The following is a 16,968-nucleotide window of genomic DNA, read 5'->3' on the forward strand; positions in this document are numbered from 1 at the left end:
TTATTTCTTGGAGAAAGATATGTGACTAGAAAATAGTAAAGCCATAAACTCAAAATCTGAACAATATTGGTTCATTCTCATGGCTATCAATAATTTTCTAGGCTAACATCTCCAGGGCATTAACAATGGGGAGGCATAAAGTTGAGCTAGGTTAAATAAGAGAGAAGGATTAAAAAAGGGCTGAAAAAATTGGAACAAGTAAATGTAATGCCTTACCAGTCTCTTTTGTCAGGGCAAAAGAGCATTTTATGGAGCTTGGTTTGGTAAATAACCAGAATATGTTGAAGTGACATATTAAAGAATTTTATCCTCCCAAACCCTGCCCCAAACTAGTGCCTACCCACTCAAAATTACTTCATTTATTTTGTATCTACTCACACACGCTGTCTCCCCTGATAGAATGGAAGCTCCAAGAAAGCAGGTACTCTTTCTTTTCCTTCTTTCCTCTTTCCCTGTCTTTCTTTTTTTTCTCTCTCTCCTTTCTCTTCCTCTTTCTTTCTTTCTTTTTTTCTTTTCTTCCTTCCTTCCTCTTTGTAGTTTCTGTATTTTGCATAGTGCCTAGAGAGTTACAGGTGTTTCATAAATATTTCTTGATTGATTGCTGGCATGAAGACAACCTAGTTCACCTCTGGAGGAACTTTGAAGCTGAGATATGATTCCTTGTGCTTGCCTCCATTAGTTTGGGTGTTAGCGACAGGTAGGGGGCAGCTAAGTTACTTTCCCTGAATTTCTAATAAAGCCCCTTTGGTCCCAACCTGAAGAGCAAACAAGATGAAAAGTATGTGTATTTTTTATTTCTATTAACAAAACAAAAAAAATATACCACAGTCATTTCATATCTCATTGCTTCTAAGAGCATATGTTACAATAAAATAACTCATCAAGCTTCAAAGATTAGCCTTTATCAACACTTTTGTACACATACACAAATATTTTAATATACTGGTATCTCAAAGGTTATCCATATAATTTTAGTATTGTCATAAGTAGGAACTAAAAAGTCTCTTTTGTTCAATTTTGTAAAAATGACATATTTTACACATCTTCTATTTACAACTGAAATATGCTTCAATGTTACAAAACAACCACATTGACCTTTAAAATATGTATACTAGGACTTGGTATTAGACCTATTCTCACAGCAAATTCCCTGCTTGCTGCTGAGAGCTACACATCTATTGGAAATTTATAGCACGTATCCAGCCTGGCTTCATAAACTTTGTTCAGTAACAAAAACACAAAACAAAACCAAACCATAGGAAATGTGCAAATACTGGAGTTGGCAAAATTCTCAAGCTAGCAATGTAAAAAATAATATATTAACACCATGAAGACTTAGAATAAATTAAAACCATATTTCCCTTGCCAGTTTTACTATAGCCCTCAGGATCGGCTCAAAGACGCCAAAGTCCTCTAGAGGTAGAGGTCTGACTAAGGTTGCAGCTGGCATCAGACATCGGTGCTGGGTGAAGCCAAGGTCGTCGGTGGGGGGTTGCTTGTCCTATTAATGACATGAGGATAGGTTCGCTCCACTCCTTGTTTTGATGGGTCCTCCTTGCACATAATCTTTAAGAGAAACATCAAGTCAAGAAATCATGGTTAATACCTCATGTATATTTAAAAATGAGAAATTTACATTGCTGAGGTTTTAAAATATGCTTAACAAAAAAACTGTTTATGACATCTTATAAAAGGCAATTCGGTGGTTTTTGAATCTAAGCACAAAGTCTGATAATAAGAGTACAATTTGAAGAGAGAACTTTGGAAACAGCAAGTCCTTCGATCAAGGATGCACCAGACGTTATTAACATCATTGAGAATACCCGCATTTGATTTTCTGTAATTTTACCTTACCATGAAAGCTTACATTTCATTTATTCCAGTTCTCTGTGGTAAAAAGAGAGACAGCTGAAATTTCAATTTGTTGTGGATGCTTCTGGAAAAATAATAGCCAAACTTTTCCTCTCCTGGGCTTTACCTTCTAAAAGTTTGAAATATAACTGAATGATTTTCTAATGGGCCAGATATGAATTGGATCTAGTAATTATAAGCCAAGTCAATCATTATAAAAATAACCTCAAATATGTTTTCTTACTGAAAAGATATTATGAAGACTATTTTGAATTTCCTTCCAGTGTTGGAAACATCATTTCCCTTCCTGCTCTCTTTATTACAGTTGTCTCATTAGAGATTAGATTCCAGCACTCTTCAACCACCCTGAAATTGCTAAAGTGGGTGGAAGCATGTGAAATGAGTATGGTATGTAGTTTTTGTTTTGATAATGGAAATATAAATGAATATCCTTTGCATTTCATTTACTTTTCAGGTTGGGGCCAAAGAAGCTTTAAGGGAAACCCAGACTGACCATTTGAGAAGCGATGTGACAATGTAGTGGAAAGACCATTGGATCGGAGTCAGAGGGATTTGGGTTCAAGTCTTGATTTTGCCACTGACTGGATATGAGACCAAGGGCAAATCATTTCACATCTCTCAGCCTCAGTTTCCATCTTTGTAACCTGAAAGCCTTGGAGTAGAAGACTTCTAGATCTTATCTAGTTCTAAATGCATAGTTTTATATTCACTCTATCTCCATAGATTATGCATACATTTTTGTTTTATGTCTAATGGCATCTATGGACCTTTGCATCCAGAAGAAGCACATAACTGCAATGATCAAAGGAACCAAGGCCTATGATTTGCCAGAAATTTTGCCTGAAAAAAAAAATGGCAGAAATGCAGGATCCCAAACACCGCATGTGATGAATCAGAATGTGGAAGAATTGAATTGTCCCGTTCTCCAGGCTCAGATTGATGCCAATGACCATGGCTGAATTTACTGATCTGTTATCTTTAGTTTAAAATATACCTAAATGAAAAAATAGGAATATCACTTTTAAGTCACTTATTCCAACCTTCTCATTTTTTAAGATGAAGAAACTGAGCTTCAAATAGGTTAAGTGATGTTTCTGAGGTCACCCAGTGGCAGATAAAGGTCTTGGTTTTCATTTACTAGCTATGACCTTAGGATTCCTGATCTGTTCTCAGGCATAGGAGTAATGGGATATGGCATTAATCTTTGTCCTTAATTGATAACATCTTCCTACAGGAAAATGAAACCCAGATTCAAGAAATAGGATAGTTGACCTTGGAATCTTCTAAAGAAGGATTTTCTTTTGGTTATTTTTGGAAGCACTGGAGGGTTCAGTACTAACAGCAAATGTATTTGTAGAGTGTCTTGGACCCTTAAACTTGAAAGGGACCTTAAAGACCAACTAGGTCAATGTCTACCAAATGTGTCATTTTTCTTTATAGCACCCATTTAACTTTTGTTTGAACACCTTCAGTGATGTGGAGCTCACTACCTAATGACTCAGTTCATTCCATTTCTGGATAGCTCTAATTGTAAAGAAATTTTCCTTATAATAAAAAATTTCCTACTGTCACTTTCATCTATTTATCTTAATTCTGCCATGTTGGGCCAGATATAGTGAGTCTAATCTGCTTTTCAAATATTGGACTTTCAATTTTTTTTTTGACTTTCAATTATTTACAGCCAGCTATAATGAAACCCTAAGTATTCCCTTTTCTACGTTAAACATCCCTGGTTCTTTCAACTCATCACATGACATGGTTTTCAGTCTCCTTACTATGCTAGATGTACTCTAACTTGTCATTGTTGTTCTTAAAATATGGTGTTTGGAACTGAGACTAGTAGTCCAGGTATGGCCTGATAAAGAATAAACACAGTGAACCTCCCTTGATTGAAATACCATAGTTCTATTGAGGCAGCCTTTGATCAAATTATATTTTCCAATAGTCATGTTACAATGTTAACTTTTACTGTAGTTGCCATTCAATTCTGATTCCCAGGTCTTTTGAACATTACCTTCTACCTTTACCATGTTGAATGTATATGATTAAGAACAAAACAAAAGAAAACAAAGTGTAAAAGTTTGCATTGATCCCTGTGAAATGCCATCTTCCTTTATTTGGCCTATTGTTATAACCTTTTGACATCATTTTGGAGCAGATTTTCTCATCTTAGATATCCCATAGCTTTGTGATGAAATTTGATAAAAAAGGCATCTATGTTCTTATTCAAATCACTGTTAAAATTTTGGACGAATGATGGAGTCAGGCAACACTTGGCTGCAGACCCTCCCCCAGAGTAACATCAGCCATTGATATATACTCTTTACATCCAGTGATTTCACCAGTTATGAATGAATCTAACTATATGATTGTCCATCTTGTTTTCTCCTGTCTTGTCCACAAGGATACCATGAAAAATTGCCAAATGCTTTGCTAATATTTAGTTGTACTGTGTCTCCAGAAGTCCCCTGATCTACCAGCTCAGTAACCCTATGAAAAAATGGAATGAGATTAATCTGGAATGGATTATCGGTTTTAGCAGCAATAACAATTATGACATGGAGAAAGGCAAACTGTCCTCTGTGTAAAAGAATGTTAAATACTAATTGAATTATTTGACCCACATCACCAACTGAAGAGGCCGAAGTCTAAAAAAGGTAGAAATGCTCTTGTGGTTGTATGTGACAGTACAGGAATTTGTGACAAGTGGGATTTTTTTTCTCTCCTATACAACTTCAGAGGTTACTGTATGGAGCTGGAATGAGCAAATGAAGCTTATTTATCATTTATACTAATCATCAATGAGCTTTCAGAGGAGGTGAAAGATATGAGGGAAAAGGGAAAATGGCAAGAGACAGGAATGGGAAAGACAACAAAAGACATATAGACATAAGAAAAGCAAAACATACCACTTTTGCTTACAGTATTGAGGGAAATGTTAGACATAGAAGAACAGAAGCTGTATAAACACGGACCATGACAGAGCTGTCAGGAAAGAAAAAAAGAAAAAAGTATTTGTGCTCCAAGTTTTATTTTCAAAGGCTACACAGATGATTGAAAATAGTATCATTGCTTTCTTCACCTTGGCCAACTGTTTGGCTCATTTCTCTTACCCACAAAAGACATGAAGCATATACTAGGCCTTTTAGTTTTCTGTTTTCCTTTCCTAATTTTGTGCTTTATCATATATTTCTAGGAAACATCATCTAAAAATAATACCTATCTTTCACTCGAGTGCTAGTTCATTTCCTTTCCTTTCCTTTCCTTTTTTTATTAGATAATCCAGTTATTACATCAGGAGTCTTAGAGTGATCTGTGTACTTAGCATTTTTGCAGCAGAGTGCCCAATGAAGATCATAACTGCTAAATATTCATCTGTGCAAAATATATGCATATAAATGCATATATGCAAATGCATATATATGTACAGTGCTTAAGTACAAATAATAGAAATAACTAATAAAATAAATACTGGAACACAAATTTGTGGTTCTACAAAATAGCATTTAAATTAGATGGTCTAAACGGATCTGCTTTCTTGGACCCACGGTAACTGTTATTTTCTCCAAACCAATAAATCATCAGTTCTGTCGTGTGAAAAATGGATCACAATAAATGTGTCCCTTCTTCTAAGAGTTTTTCTTAATTCCTCTACAAACATAATCTGGCCTGGAAAAAAAGAGGGCAGGAACTTCTTGAAGCTAAGTGGTCTAAAATGCTAAGTATGGGCAAGTATTCTATATGATCTATAGTCACGTTTCCATTTTTAGTTAGGAGGTACTTAGATTACTTTCTTCAATTCATTGTACAGGACTAGCGTGAAAGTTCTACGCACGCCTCTAAGAACATTGGATGAGGTACCCTTTACAATAGCTGTGCCCCCCTCATCTTTAGCAATCTTCCTCCTACTTGTCCCAGTGTATAGGATATCTGTTTCTTTGTGTCCAGATTTTATCATTATTCTAAGTCTTACTGTATCAAAGAGATAGCAGACCACACCTGTTACCGAATAGTGCAGTCATTCAACTTATCACAAAATGAATGCTCTTAAGATCTGGGAGCATACCTTTCAAGATAATAATACCCTTTACTGAACTTGATATTAGATGTGAATTCCATCAGAGTTGGTGACTTTTACAAGGCAGTCTGCAAGGCCTTTGAATTCTCTTTCAATGGCAGATTTCCCAACATCAGCAGCCAGGGACGTTTTCACAAAATCCAAGCTGAGACAAGTGGCTCCAGCTGCCCCACCAGAGGCAAGATTACTGCAAATTTTCTCCAAAATGGTGTATGCTTGTCCACTCCTCTCTCTAACCCCTGCTCATACTTACTCTTACAGGCAAAGTCAAGGGCCTGGGTGGGGATTATCTGATGACATTTGCTAAGTCATATCTTGGGATATGGTTCTACAAAATAGCATTGAAACTAGATGGTCTAAATGGGAAAGCATTTCCTATTTCTTTGGAATTCAGATGATAAAATCCATTATACCTTTGTAATGTGTATTAGCTGCAATTTATTTACTTGCATTCTGTGTCTGTAGTAGTAGTTTGGCTCTCCTGAGGGGAGCCATCACAGTCTAGGAGACTGCAGTTGTGATGCCACTGGCCAAGAAATTGTTGATGAAGGAGATGATGAAGGAGACTGCCTGCTTCATCATGGTTACAGAGGTGGAGCCAGTGGGAGAGGGCTGAAACCTGGGAATGCATTGCTGTCTACACAGCCCCTTGCTACATACAGCTCAGACCAAAAAGCTAGGTCCAGTTATAATTATCTGTTCTCTAGGGAGCCTACAAAGATTGAGTTGAGAGAAAATTATTGAATATAACTCAACACCATTTAGTACAATGTATTGTACCAGAGATGACATAAGGCACAGTTCTTGTCTTCAAGGAGCCGGCTGTGTGTGTGTGTGTGTGTGTGTGTGTGTGTGTGTGTGTGTGTGTAGATATATTTTTATCAAACATCTTGCATTTACAAGGGACAAAACTGTGAAAGAAGGCACTTCACTCTGCCTAAAGTAAATCTAGCATCTGAGATTATGGGAATATAGAAAACATTTCCTTCAGGCAGAGACTGAGTTTGACCCTGATTCAGCAGAAACTTTCTTGTTGAGTAGCTGGCTTCTGTACGGTCATAATTACGTTAGTAGGAATCTAGGCCTAAATCCTGGTGTTCTTTATTTCATTTTCTAGATCAATGGTGTCAAACTCAAATAGAAATGGGAGCCACTAGGCTGTACATAAGGATTCCTGTGGGTGCCATGTTGACTTAGAAAATGACATAATAAAATTTCTATGTTTTGTTGTATTTCATGTACTTTCTTAAATATTTCACCCTTACATTTTAATCGGGTTCACACTTCACAAGGGAGTGTTGCAGGCCTGTGTTTGATGCCCTGGTTTGAGATCACAGGTTCCCTATGCATCAGGCTTGTGATTTCATCCTTTATCTATCTTAATGTGGAGAAACCAGATATATCAGGATGGGGAGGGTGTTAGCAGATAAGAGAGGTAGGAATATGGTTAGAAGTATGGTTTTTCCTGTTCATAGTGTTATTTTGAGGCAGTGGGTCTTCTGCCTGGGGGAGGAAAGAAACTGAGTATTCATCTAATGGTTAACTTAGGGATAGACTGAATTATTTAGTAGCAAGGTGATCTCTCCTGTGTCTGCTTCTTATACTGAGCTTAAAATTAACCAGGTCAGTCACCCCTCCAGATAAACTTCTGTGAAACTTTTTGGCCTTGGATTTATAAGAAATAATAATAAAAAAAACTCACCTGCTCATTCATGATTGTGGAGAGTTCACTGAGCATGTCCTTGTAATGAGACTTCATTTCTTCCTGATATTCCAGCTGGTCCTCTTTAATGAGGCGCTCATTAACATCAAGGGCATGCCCGCATGCATCTGCAAATTGCCTTTGGTGACAAAAGTACGCAGATTAAATATGGTCTAAAAAATGTGCTGATGGAAGAAAGCGTCCTGCCATCACTGAACATGAGCTGTCTTCTATGAGGGCTTTTTTCTGGCCTTCCCTTATATGCTTACAACATTCCTTAAGTCACATTTTATTGACCTTCTTTTCTCTCCCTCCCTCCTAGGGGAAAAAAAGATTCAAGCATAAAAAAAAATTTACCTGAAAATTTCCTTCAAAAGCTTTACTTGGTTGTCAGGATATTTTTTTGCATTTGTTTCTTCAAGGAAAGCTCTGGCATAAGCCATAGGCCCTGCGTTTACCTATTGGGAAGAATGGTTTTAGGCTATTGGAGGTCAATCAATCAATCAACAAGCATTTATTAAGGTTATTCTTTAATTGTTGCATATCAAACTACTAATAATCCTTCATGGCCCAGCTCATGTCCCACCTTTTCTGAGAAGTTTCACCTGACCTCTTCAGCTCAGAGAGATTGCTCAAATAAGTTAACTGACAAGCATTTATTAATTGCCTCCATGCTGTAGATACAAATATAATGAATGCAACAATACCTCTTCTCAAGAGTTGACATTCTAATGGATGAGACACGTCCATATTTAAGTCTATGCTGAATAAACATAAAGAGAATAAACACAAGCTAGTTGGAAGGGGGAGAGCACTAGAGTGGATCTCTAAAGGCTTCATATTGAAGGGGATGTCTGAGCTGCCTTGAAGGAAGAAAGGAATTCTGTGAGGTGAATCTGAGGGGGGAGTATGTTTCAGACACGGGGGACAGCCAATGCAAAAGCTCAGGGAGGAGAAACAAAGTGCCATATATGAGGAACAGAGAAGGTCAGTTTGGATGACTTGTAGAGTGTGAGAAGGGAAGTAATGTATGAGACTATAGAAATGGATTGTATGCAGTTTTTGAAGGACTTTAAAAGATAAAGGGAAAACCATATATTAGTGGTAATAGGGAGCCACTGGAGTTTATTAAATGGTCAGATCTGCCCTTGAGGAAAATCGCTTTGGTAGCAGCTGCCCTTAGGGAAAATCACTTTGGTAGCAGCTATGGGAAACAGATTGAAGTGAGGAGAAACTAGAAACAAGGAGATCAATTAGGAAACCATAGCAAGATTTGGCAACTGGCTGGATGTGTGGGATGGAGAGATAATATTGAGGCCATACACCTAGGAGACTGGAAGAATGTTGGTGTTTTTGACAGAAATGGGGAAGTTTAGAAGATTGGTGACTTTTTTGGGGAAAGAATAAGCTGTTTTTGACATGTTGAGTTCGAGATGCCTCTGGGATATCCATTATGAAATGTGCAATAGGCAGTTGGTGATAGATTACTGAAGCTCGGGGGAGATGCAGGGGCTAGATATAGAGATTTATGTGAGGCGTCTTGCATAGAGATGATAAACCTATAGGAGCTGATGAGGTCACTGAGTATATATATATATATATATGTATATATATGTATGTGTATGTGTGTATATATATATATATATATATAGAGAGAGAGAGAGAGAGAGAGAGAGAGAGAGAGAAGAGGGCTGAGGACAGAGCATTGGGGAGCACTGACAGGTGGGGACATGATATGGACGATGAGTCCACAAACGACATTGAGAAGGAATGGTCAGACAGGGAGGAGGAGGACCGGGACAGAATAATGTCAGGAAAGCCCAGAAAGGAAAGGGTATCCAGAAGGAAAAGGTGGCCAACAAAATGAAATACAGCAGTTCAATCAAGAAGGATGAAGACTGAAAATTTTAAAAAAAAGACTTTTAGATTTAGCAGTTAAGAGACTGTTGGTAACTTTGGAAAGAACAATTTTAGTTGTGTGATCGCTCCCTCACTTTAAACGTATCACCCTATGCTGTAGTTATTTGTATTAATCTCCAAAACTTGACTGTAAGCTACTGGAGGGCATGGATGATGTATGATATTATTTTCTGTATCTCCTATAGCACCTCCTTCCTTATGTGACACATACAAGAAATCCAAAAATAGTTGTTGAATGAACCAAAAATGGATGTGTATACTTTCAAATCTGATAGCAAAAGAATTAGAAATATCTGAATTTCTTATTCTTTGCAACTTTTAAAATGTGGGCTAAGGGCTTGAAAAGAGTAAAGTTGGGGCAGAAGAAAGAAAAAGAAGAAGCTAAACAGAGTGGCTTCCACCACTTACTATATTTCAACAGGCTATGGATGCTTGTGACTGTCAGATAATTACGGAGATAGCTGTTAGAGTCAGAAGCATTGGTAAGTCGGTAAACATTTCAGAAACTTGTGAGGTTTTCTTCTGCAAGGATGTTAATGCTTGAGAACTATTTGGATTCAAATGTAAATCACTGCGAAAAATGGTAATAATTTTTTCCTTTATCCTCATTTTATCCTTCGTATTATATTATATGCATATGTATCTTATCCCCCTTGGTAAAGTATAAGCTCTTTGAGGACAGAGACCATTCTTTTTTAATATTCACATACCCAGCACCTAGCACAGTGCCTTGTACATAGAAGACATAGAATTTGCTGAACTGAATTGAAAAATTGAATTTTGAAGCATTTAAAAAAGTTTTATAAAACTTACATTTTCCTTATGACTTCAAAATTTCTAGAAATTTCATATCTCCATATCAAATGGATAACTTGTATTGCCAGACTTAGCATAGTTTCTGATGCATACTTATTGACTGATTCATTGATGTACACCGAAGTACATGCTTACATAATTTGAACAATTGATGTTTTAGCTGTATATGGAATAAGGTACATATAGGCATGAGCACATGTATGCACCTATGTATGCACACTTATATGTACACATATGCATATATGTATACATGTATGTAAATCCCATATGTTTATTATGGCTAGATATGCACTGAAATCCATTTGTAATTAACAAGAATTTTAGCTTTTAGCCTACACCCTGCCTTCTGCACTGAAAAAAGTTTCTATTCTAACAGATTTTTACTTCAACTCTTGAGAGAGCATTTTCTTTTTTAAAAAGTTTTTTTAATTGATATCTCTTGTTTTTATGTTGCCCACATTTCTGAAAAGCCATCTCTTATAACAAATATTTTTTAATTAGAAAAGGAAAAAAAAAAGAGGAACAAGAGGGAAAAAAAAGTTCTCTCATAGGTAGACGTATCATCACCACAATGAGCCAAATCATAGTTACCTTGACGCTGACACTCCCTTGGAGTTTGAGCTGCAGTCTGATCATGTCTACCTCTTCCATCGTGCAAAGCTGATTAAGCTCAGAAACCTTCTTGGCCATCTCATCAATGGCGACCTCAATGGGATTCAGTTCTGTGCTTGTCTGGCTGATGACTTGAATTCTCTTCTTCACATAGGGAAACAGATGGCTTGCTGGACAAAGGAAATTCAAGGGCATTTAAAGGATCAGGGCAGTGGCAGGTAAAGGATGCCTCAGGACTCGGGACTGCTCTCACTCACTGTACTTCTCAATGTCTGCCTTGTGATCTAGTTATTCCAAGAATCCTAGAATCCAGGTTGGAAGAGATCCCAGACTCCATCTAGTTGAAGCTCTACCTGACAAGTGGTTGTCCAGTCTCTGCTTGCAAACGTTCAGTAAGGGGGAACTGGCCCAGTCCCCCTTTGCGTAGCTAATTAACAGGGAGTTTTTCTTAATATCAAGCTGAAATTTGCTTATTTGTAACTTTCATGTGCTGCTCCGAGTTCTGTATTCTAAAGTCCAGGAGAGAAGGTCTGATTCTAATTTGACCAACAGCCCTATCAATAAATAACTGAAGACAGCTCTAATGTTTACCCCCTTCCCTGCACACCGCCCCCATCCTGCTTCTCTTTTCTAGGCTAAATATTTCTAGTTTCTTCAACCAATCTGGCTTGAAGACTTTCATGTTTCAGAGATAGGATTTGAACCAAGTTCTTCTGATGCCAAGACTAGCATTCTTTCCCCACCAGCCAGGCATCTAGGTGGTGAAGTGGTTAGAATATGGGCCTTGGACCTGGGAAGGCCTGAGTTCAAATCTTGCCTCAGATACTTCTTAACTGTGCCACTATGGGCAAGCCATATAACCTCTCATTGTCTCAGTTCTCTAATATGTAAAATGGGGATAATAGTAGCTCCTTCCTCATAGGGCTGGTGTGAAGGTCAAATGAGATAACATCTATAAAGCATTTTGTAAACTGTAACATGCTTTATAAGAGTTATTATAATAACACATTGCCTTGCACTAAGTACTTCATTAATATTTAATGAAAAAATCTTAGAGATCATCCAGTTCAGGAGTGGGGAACCTGTGACCTCGAGGTCACATGTGGCCCTCTAGGTCCTCAAGGGCAGCCCTTTGATCAAATCCGAACTTCACAGAACAAATTCCCTTAATAAAAGGATTTGTTCTATAAAACTTGGACTCAGTCAAAAGGTCACACCCAAGGACCTAGAAGGCCACATGCGTCCTCAAGGCCACAGATTTCCCACCCCTAATCTAGTCCAATTCCATCATTTTACTGATGGGGAAACTGAGAGCCAATAGACTTGCCCCTAGGGACCTAATCGTGACAGTGGAAGGAGTGAATGGAGAGTCCCTTGGAGTACTGGGATTTTGAAAGTCACTGCCATTCTGCTTACTGGGTGTAACAACTACAAGAAGATTTTTTATTTTGTACTGTCATCCCAAGAACTCATGGAGAAAGAAAGTAGAATGTGAGCTCCCTGAGGGCAATGACTGTTTTTTCTTTCTTTGTGTCTAGTACAGTGCCTAGAATATAGTTGGCAGTTAATAAATGCTTGTTGACTACCATTGAATTGAATTAAGGAAAGACAAAATAACTGTTTATTCCCTTCCCCTTCCTTCCCACTTATATTAAGAGCTTTGTAAGTTCCAGGCACTCCACTAAGAACTGGGGATACCTTCTAATGGGGGAGACAACATGACTAGCCAGATTCCTACAGGATATATAGTGTACATGGAAGGTGGTTTGAGAAGGAAAGACATTGGAGAGGAGGAGGTGGGACTGAGCTTCCCATAGGTGGAATCTGAGCTGAGTCTTGGGAGGAAGCCAGTTAGAGGTGATGAGGGAAGGTATTCCAGGCATAGAGGACAGCCTAGGCCAGGGATGGGGAACCCGCGGCCTCAAGGCCACATGTGGTCTTCTAGGTCCTTGGGTGCGGCCTTTTGACTGAGTCCAAGTTTTATAGGACAAATCCTTTTATTAAGGGAATTTGTTCTGTGAAGTTTGGATTTGGTCAAAGGGCTGCCCTTGAGGACCACGTGGGGCCATGAGGCCGCAGGTTCCTCACCCTTGGCATGGCAAAGGCAGAGGTGGGGGTGGAGCGTTGAGTTTGAGTCGACAACAATATGTGTTGTCAAGCCAGTCCATCCTTCCCCCCACCTACTAATCTCAGACATTGAGAATTGCTTGGTCCAGAGCCAGCATAAAAATTTGGTCACTGATGAGATCTCACCATGAGGCCCCTTTGCCACACTAGCACATACTTGTGAGTATTGTTCTCCTCTTGCACTGCTCCTCAACCCCACCATGTTTCTTGCCCGACAGCGTGAATGGCGTTTCAAAGACGAAACGGTTGATGTTGTGATGCATTTCAAAATCTGTCTTTCGATCTTCAACTTCCTTCTCCTCAAAGTAAGGTGTGACGTAGGTCACCTGGATGTAGGCGTATTTGGGATCCAAATCCTTGGGGTTGACCTGTAGGAACACCATTACCTGCAGTGAAAAACTGATGGACTGACAGACTTTGATGGGTCTTTGAAATTTGCCCACTACTGCCCTTGTTGAAAAGGTGTAAAATGTAATGCCTTAGAATGTGTTTTCTAATCATTCCTTCCCTATTAGGATCTTACAATCATGTCCTTTGAGAGTGGGGAAGGACCTTAGGGACCCTTCCCAAGTCCATCCATTCTTTTTATGGATGAAGAAACAGAGGCATAGAAAGTTTAAGTGATTTATTTAAAGATGCGTAGTTTGAACGCAGACACATAGTCTGCAGCTAGGTGGTGCAGTGTGTAACTTCCAAAAGACTCATTTTTGCGAGTTCAAATCTGGCCTCAAACATTCACTAGCTGTGTGACCCTGGCCAAGTCACTTAACCCTGTTTGCCTCAGTTTCCTCATCTGTAAAATGATCTGGAAAAGGAAATGGCAAAACGCTCCAGTATCTCTGCCAAGAAAACCCCAAATGGGCTTACAAAGAGTCAGACATGACTGAAAAATTACTTAACAACAACAAAAGTTGGTTATTGGCAGAACCAGTAATGATTTCTTTACTCCCAGTCTTTTGCTTTGCTACTATACCAGAAAAAGACATATCAACATAACATTTTAGAAGATGAAAATAGTGTTATGGAGGCAAACCTCTTGGTGTGTGTAATTTGTTTCATTTGAAACCCCGAAAATCAAGTGAAGTCTTGATGTCTTAGGGCCCCATGGCTATATTCACCACATGATAATGTTTGGCATTGATTACGTGAAAAACATTTGCCATTCTTGCCTGCATTTTATCCTGATAGTCAAACAAAATGCATCTGGTGTTTGTCTCCTGTTTGAGAAGGACACAGGTATAGAATTTTATAGCTAAAAGGAACCTAGAGATTGATTTTCCTCATTTTACTGATGAGATAAGAAGGCTCAGAGAAAGTAATAGATACTCATTGACTTGAATAAATATACCTTGTTCACACAGATTTTTAATTGCATATCTAGAATTGGAATCTCTGACTTTCAGACCATTCATTACTATTTGTATTTTAGTGGGGGAGCAGACCTGGGACTTTATTGACATGGGAAATTCCTAGGGTGTCAATTAGGATCAACAGCTTGTCTATGGCTGATAGTCCAAGGGAGTTGCTGGGGACACTGAAAGGTTAAGGCTTTGCTTGTGGTCACATAGCTAGTATTTGTTGGTGATAGCACTTGAACTCAGGTCTTCTTGACATATAGGTCAGGCCTCTATTCATTCCTCTAAGCTGTCTCTTTTCATATTATACCATATTGAATTTCTCATAGTCTATTCCATTATGGATTTTTTTGGTTCTATGAATGTCTAGTACCACAATGGCACCAATAAAATATTAATAAATACAGGCAGGCGTGCAGCATGTTGGATGTATTCTGTATGCAGCATCTGGGGAAAGATATGGGTGTGAATTATACAGGATGAGATGGCACGGCTGAGTTGTGCTTTTCACTAATTGCGGAAGTCCCCTTAGTAATGAGAACATTTATCTATTAAAGTAGAAATGTTCAAAGCAGCATTGCCTGCTTCATAATGTCACCTTCTTGAGGAGAGGGTAGATATCTTTTGGATTGATCCATGAATAATTTACCTATGTGACCTAATCCAGTGCCATTTACTGAGCGGTGAATGGCTCCTCAAAAACATCAATAGTAGCCTACGTGTATATAGCATGCAGCAAATAGAACCATAAAATTTTTAGCACAATCTTCTGTAATAGGGATCTTTTAATTGACATGAGATGCTAAAGTCAGAAATTGGAAATGGAACAACTCTAAAGTGTGATTCACATAACTACCAAGATTGTGGTGGGATCCAAATGAGGTGAGGGACATAAAGTGCTTTACAAAACTTAAAGCACTTTGTAAATATTGATTGTGTTATTTGTATTACTCAGCCTTTTCACTAGATTGTAACTTGAGGACAAGGTCTAACTCTTATTTATACGGGCAACCTAATTTTGCACATTTGTAGTTCAGTTGTTTTCAGTCCTGTCTGACTCTTTGTGACCCCATTTGGCATTTTCTTGGCAAAGATACTGCATTGGTTTGCCATTTCCTTTTCACACTTCTTTTACAGATGAGAAAACTGAGGCAAACAGGGTTAAGTGACTTGGCCAGGGTCACACACCTAGTGAGGCGGGATTTGAATTTAGGAAGCTGACTTACTGCGCCACCTAGCAGTCAACTTTGCACATAACAGGCCCCTAAAAAACCTCTAGTTGGATGAATGCTGTATGTTGAATGAAATAACTATCCTATTATATTTCTGTGAATATATTTTTTTTAAATTTTCAATTCCACTGATTCCATTCTTTCCTCTGGTGCAAACCCCTGTAAGGTGAATTCACTAACCTCCTGTGTTGGCTATCAAATAAAGAGCAAGGTAGTGGAGGCCCCCAAGACAAAGGCCAGAGCACTGGGCTTGGTTTCCTCCCAAGGGCTGGATTTGAAGTCACAGGACCTGGTTTTAAGGCCCAGTTCTGCCTTCTACTACTTTATTAGTTACTGATGTGGGAGAGTCCTTTCACATCTCTGAACCTCTGTTTCTCCATCTGTAAAATGGGAGTTAGGCTAAATGGTATCTAGCATGGCTTCAGTTTGGGGTCTATGATCATATATGATTTCAAAGTTTCCTCTGGTTCTAACTCCCATAATCCTATGAACATCACAGGACAGAATAATAATACTGTTGTTCTGTTGTGCTATGTCTGACTCTTCAAGACCCCATCTGGGGTTTTCTTGGCAAAGATGTTAGAGTGGTTGGCCGTTTCCTTCTCCAACTCATTTTACAGATGAGGAAACTGAGGTAAATAGGGTTAAGTGACTTGCCCAGGATCATACAGTTAATGTCTAGGCTGGATTTGAATTCAAGTCCTGGCTCCAGGCCTGGCACTCTATCCACTGTGCCATCTAGCTGCCCGATAATAATAATAGCTACTATTTATATAGTACCTATAACGTTTCTAAAGCATTTTTCAACTATTATCTCATTTTATCCTCAAAATGATCTTGGGAGGTAGATGGTATCATTATCCTCATCTTACAAATGAGCAAATTGAGAAAGACAGAGGTTAAGTGACTTGCCCAGGGTCACATAGCTAGTAAGTATTGGAGGCTGGATTTAACTTGGGTCTTTCTGATTTGAGGTCTGGTGATCTATCCATTGTACCACCTAGCTAACTCAAAATTTTTTACTTATGGACCATGCAGATTTAATGCTATTCACTGTTGTTATTACATCCGAAGGGCACTGGGGGTGGGGGTCTTAGAAGTCAACCTGGTACCTGGTATTGTGGTGGGAGGAAATCATAAGGAAAAAAACCGAGGTGACTTTGAACCAAGATAAAATTGGCCTAATTCACAATTTTTGCTAGAGCCCAGCTCTTGAGGTACTAGAAAATTCGGTGATTTCTATGAACAGCCATT

At 38.5% G+C, this 16,968-nt stretch overlaps 1 protein-coding gene and 1 pseudogene across 4 annotated transcripts in view; both read right to left on the reverse strand.

Moving 5' to 3' along the window:
* Nucleotides 1–886: 886 nt before the first annotated feature.
* Nucleotides 887–16,968, reverse strand: part of DOCK10 (dedicator of cytokinesis 10) — a 273,934-nt gene continuing 257,852 nt past the window's right edge. For all 4 annotated transcript variants that reach the window (XM_027875937.1, XM_027875940.1, XM_027875941.1 and 1 more), the window contains 5 exons: nucleotides 13,285–13,495; nucleotides 10,980–11,170; nucleotides 8,010–8,110; nucleotides 7,653–7,791; nucleotides 887–1,566 (listed from right to left, as the gene is read on the reverse strand). In XM_027875937.1, the coding sequence (XP_027731738.1) occupies nucleotides 1,450–1,566; nucleotides 7,653–7,791; nucleotides 8,010–8,110; nucleotides 10,980–11,170; nucleotides 13,285–13,495 (759 nt within the window). In that variant the 3' untranslated portion in view covers nucleotides 887–1,449. The remainder of the gene's footprint in view (nucleotides 1,567–7,652; nucleotides 7,792–8,009; nucleotides 8,111–10,979; nucleotides 11,171–13,284; nucleotides 13,496–16,968) is intronic.
* LOC114053073 lies at nucleotides 5,367–7,099 on the reverse strand (annotated as a pseudogene).

The sequence above is a fragment of the Vombatus ursinus genome, unplaced genomic scaffold (genome assembly GCF_900497805.2).
Source record: "Vombatus ursinus unplaced genomic scaffold, bare-nosed wombat genome assembly UNPS02014810.1, whole genome shotgun sequence".
NCBI classification, from domain to species: domain Eukaryota; kingdom Metazoa; phylum Chordata; class Mammalia; order Diprotodontia; family Vombatidae; genus Vombatus; species Vombatus ursinus.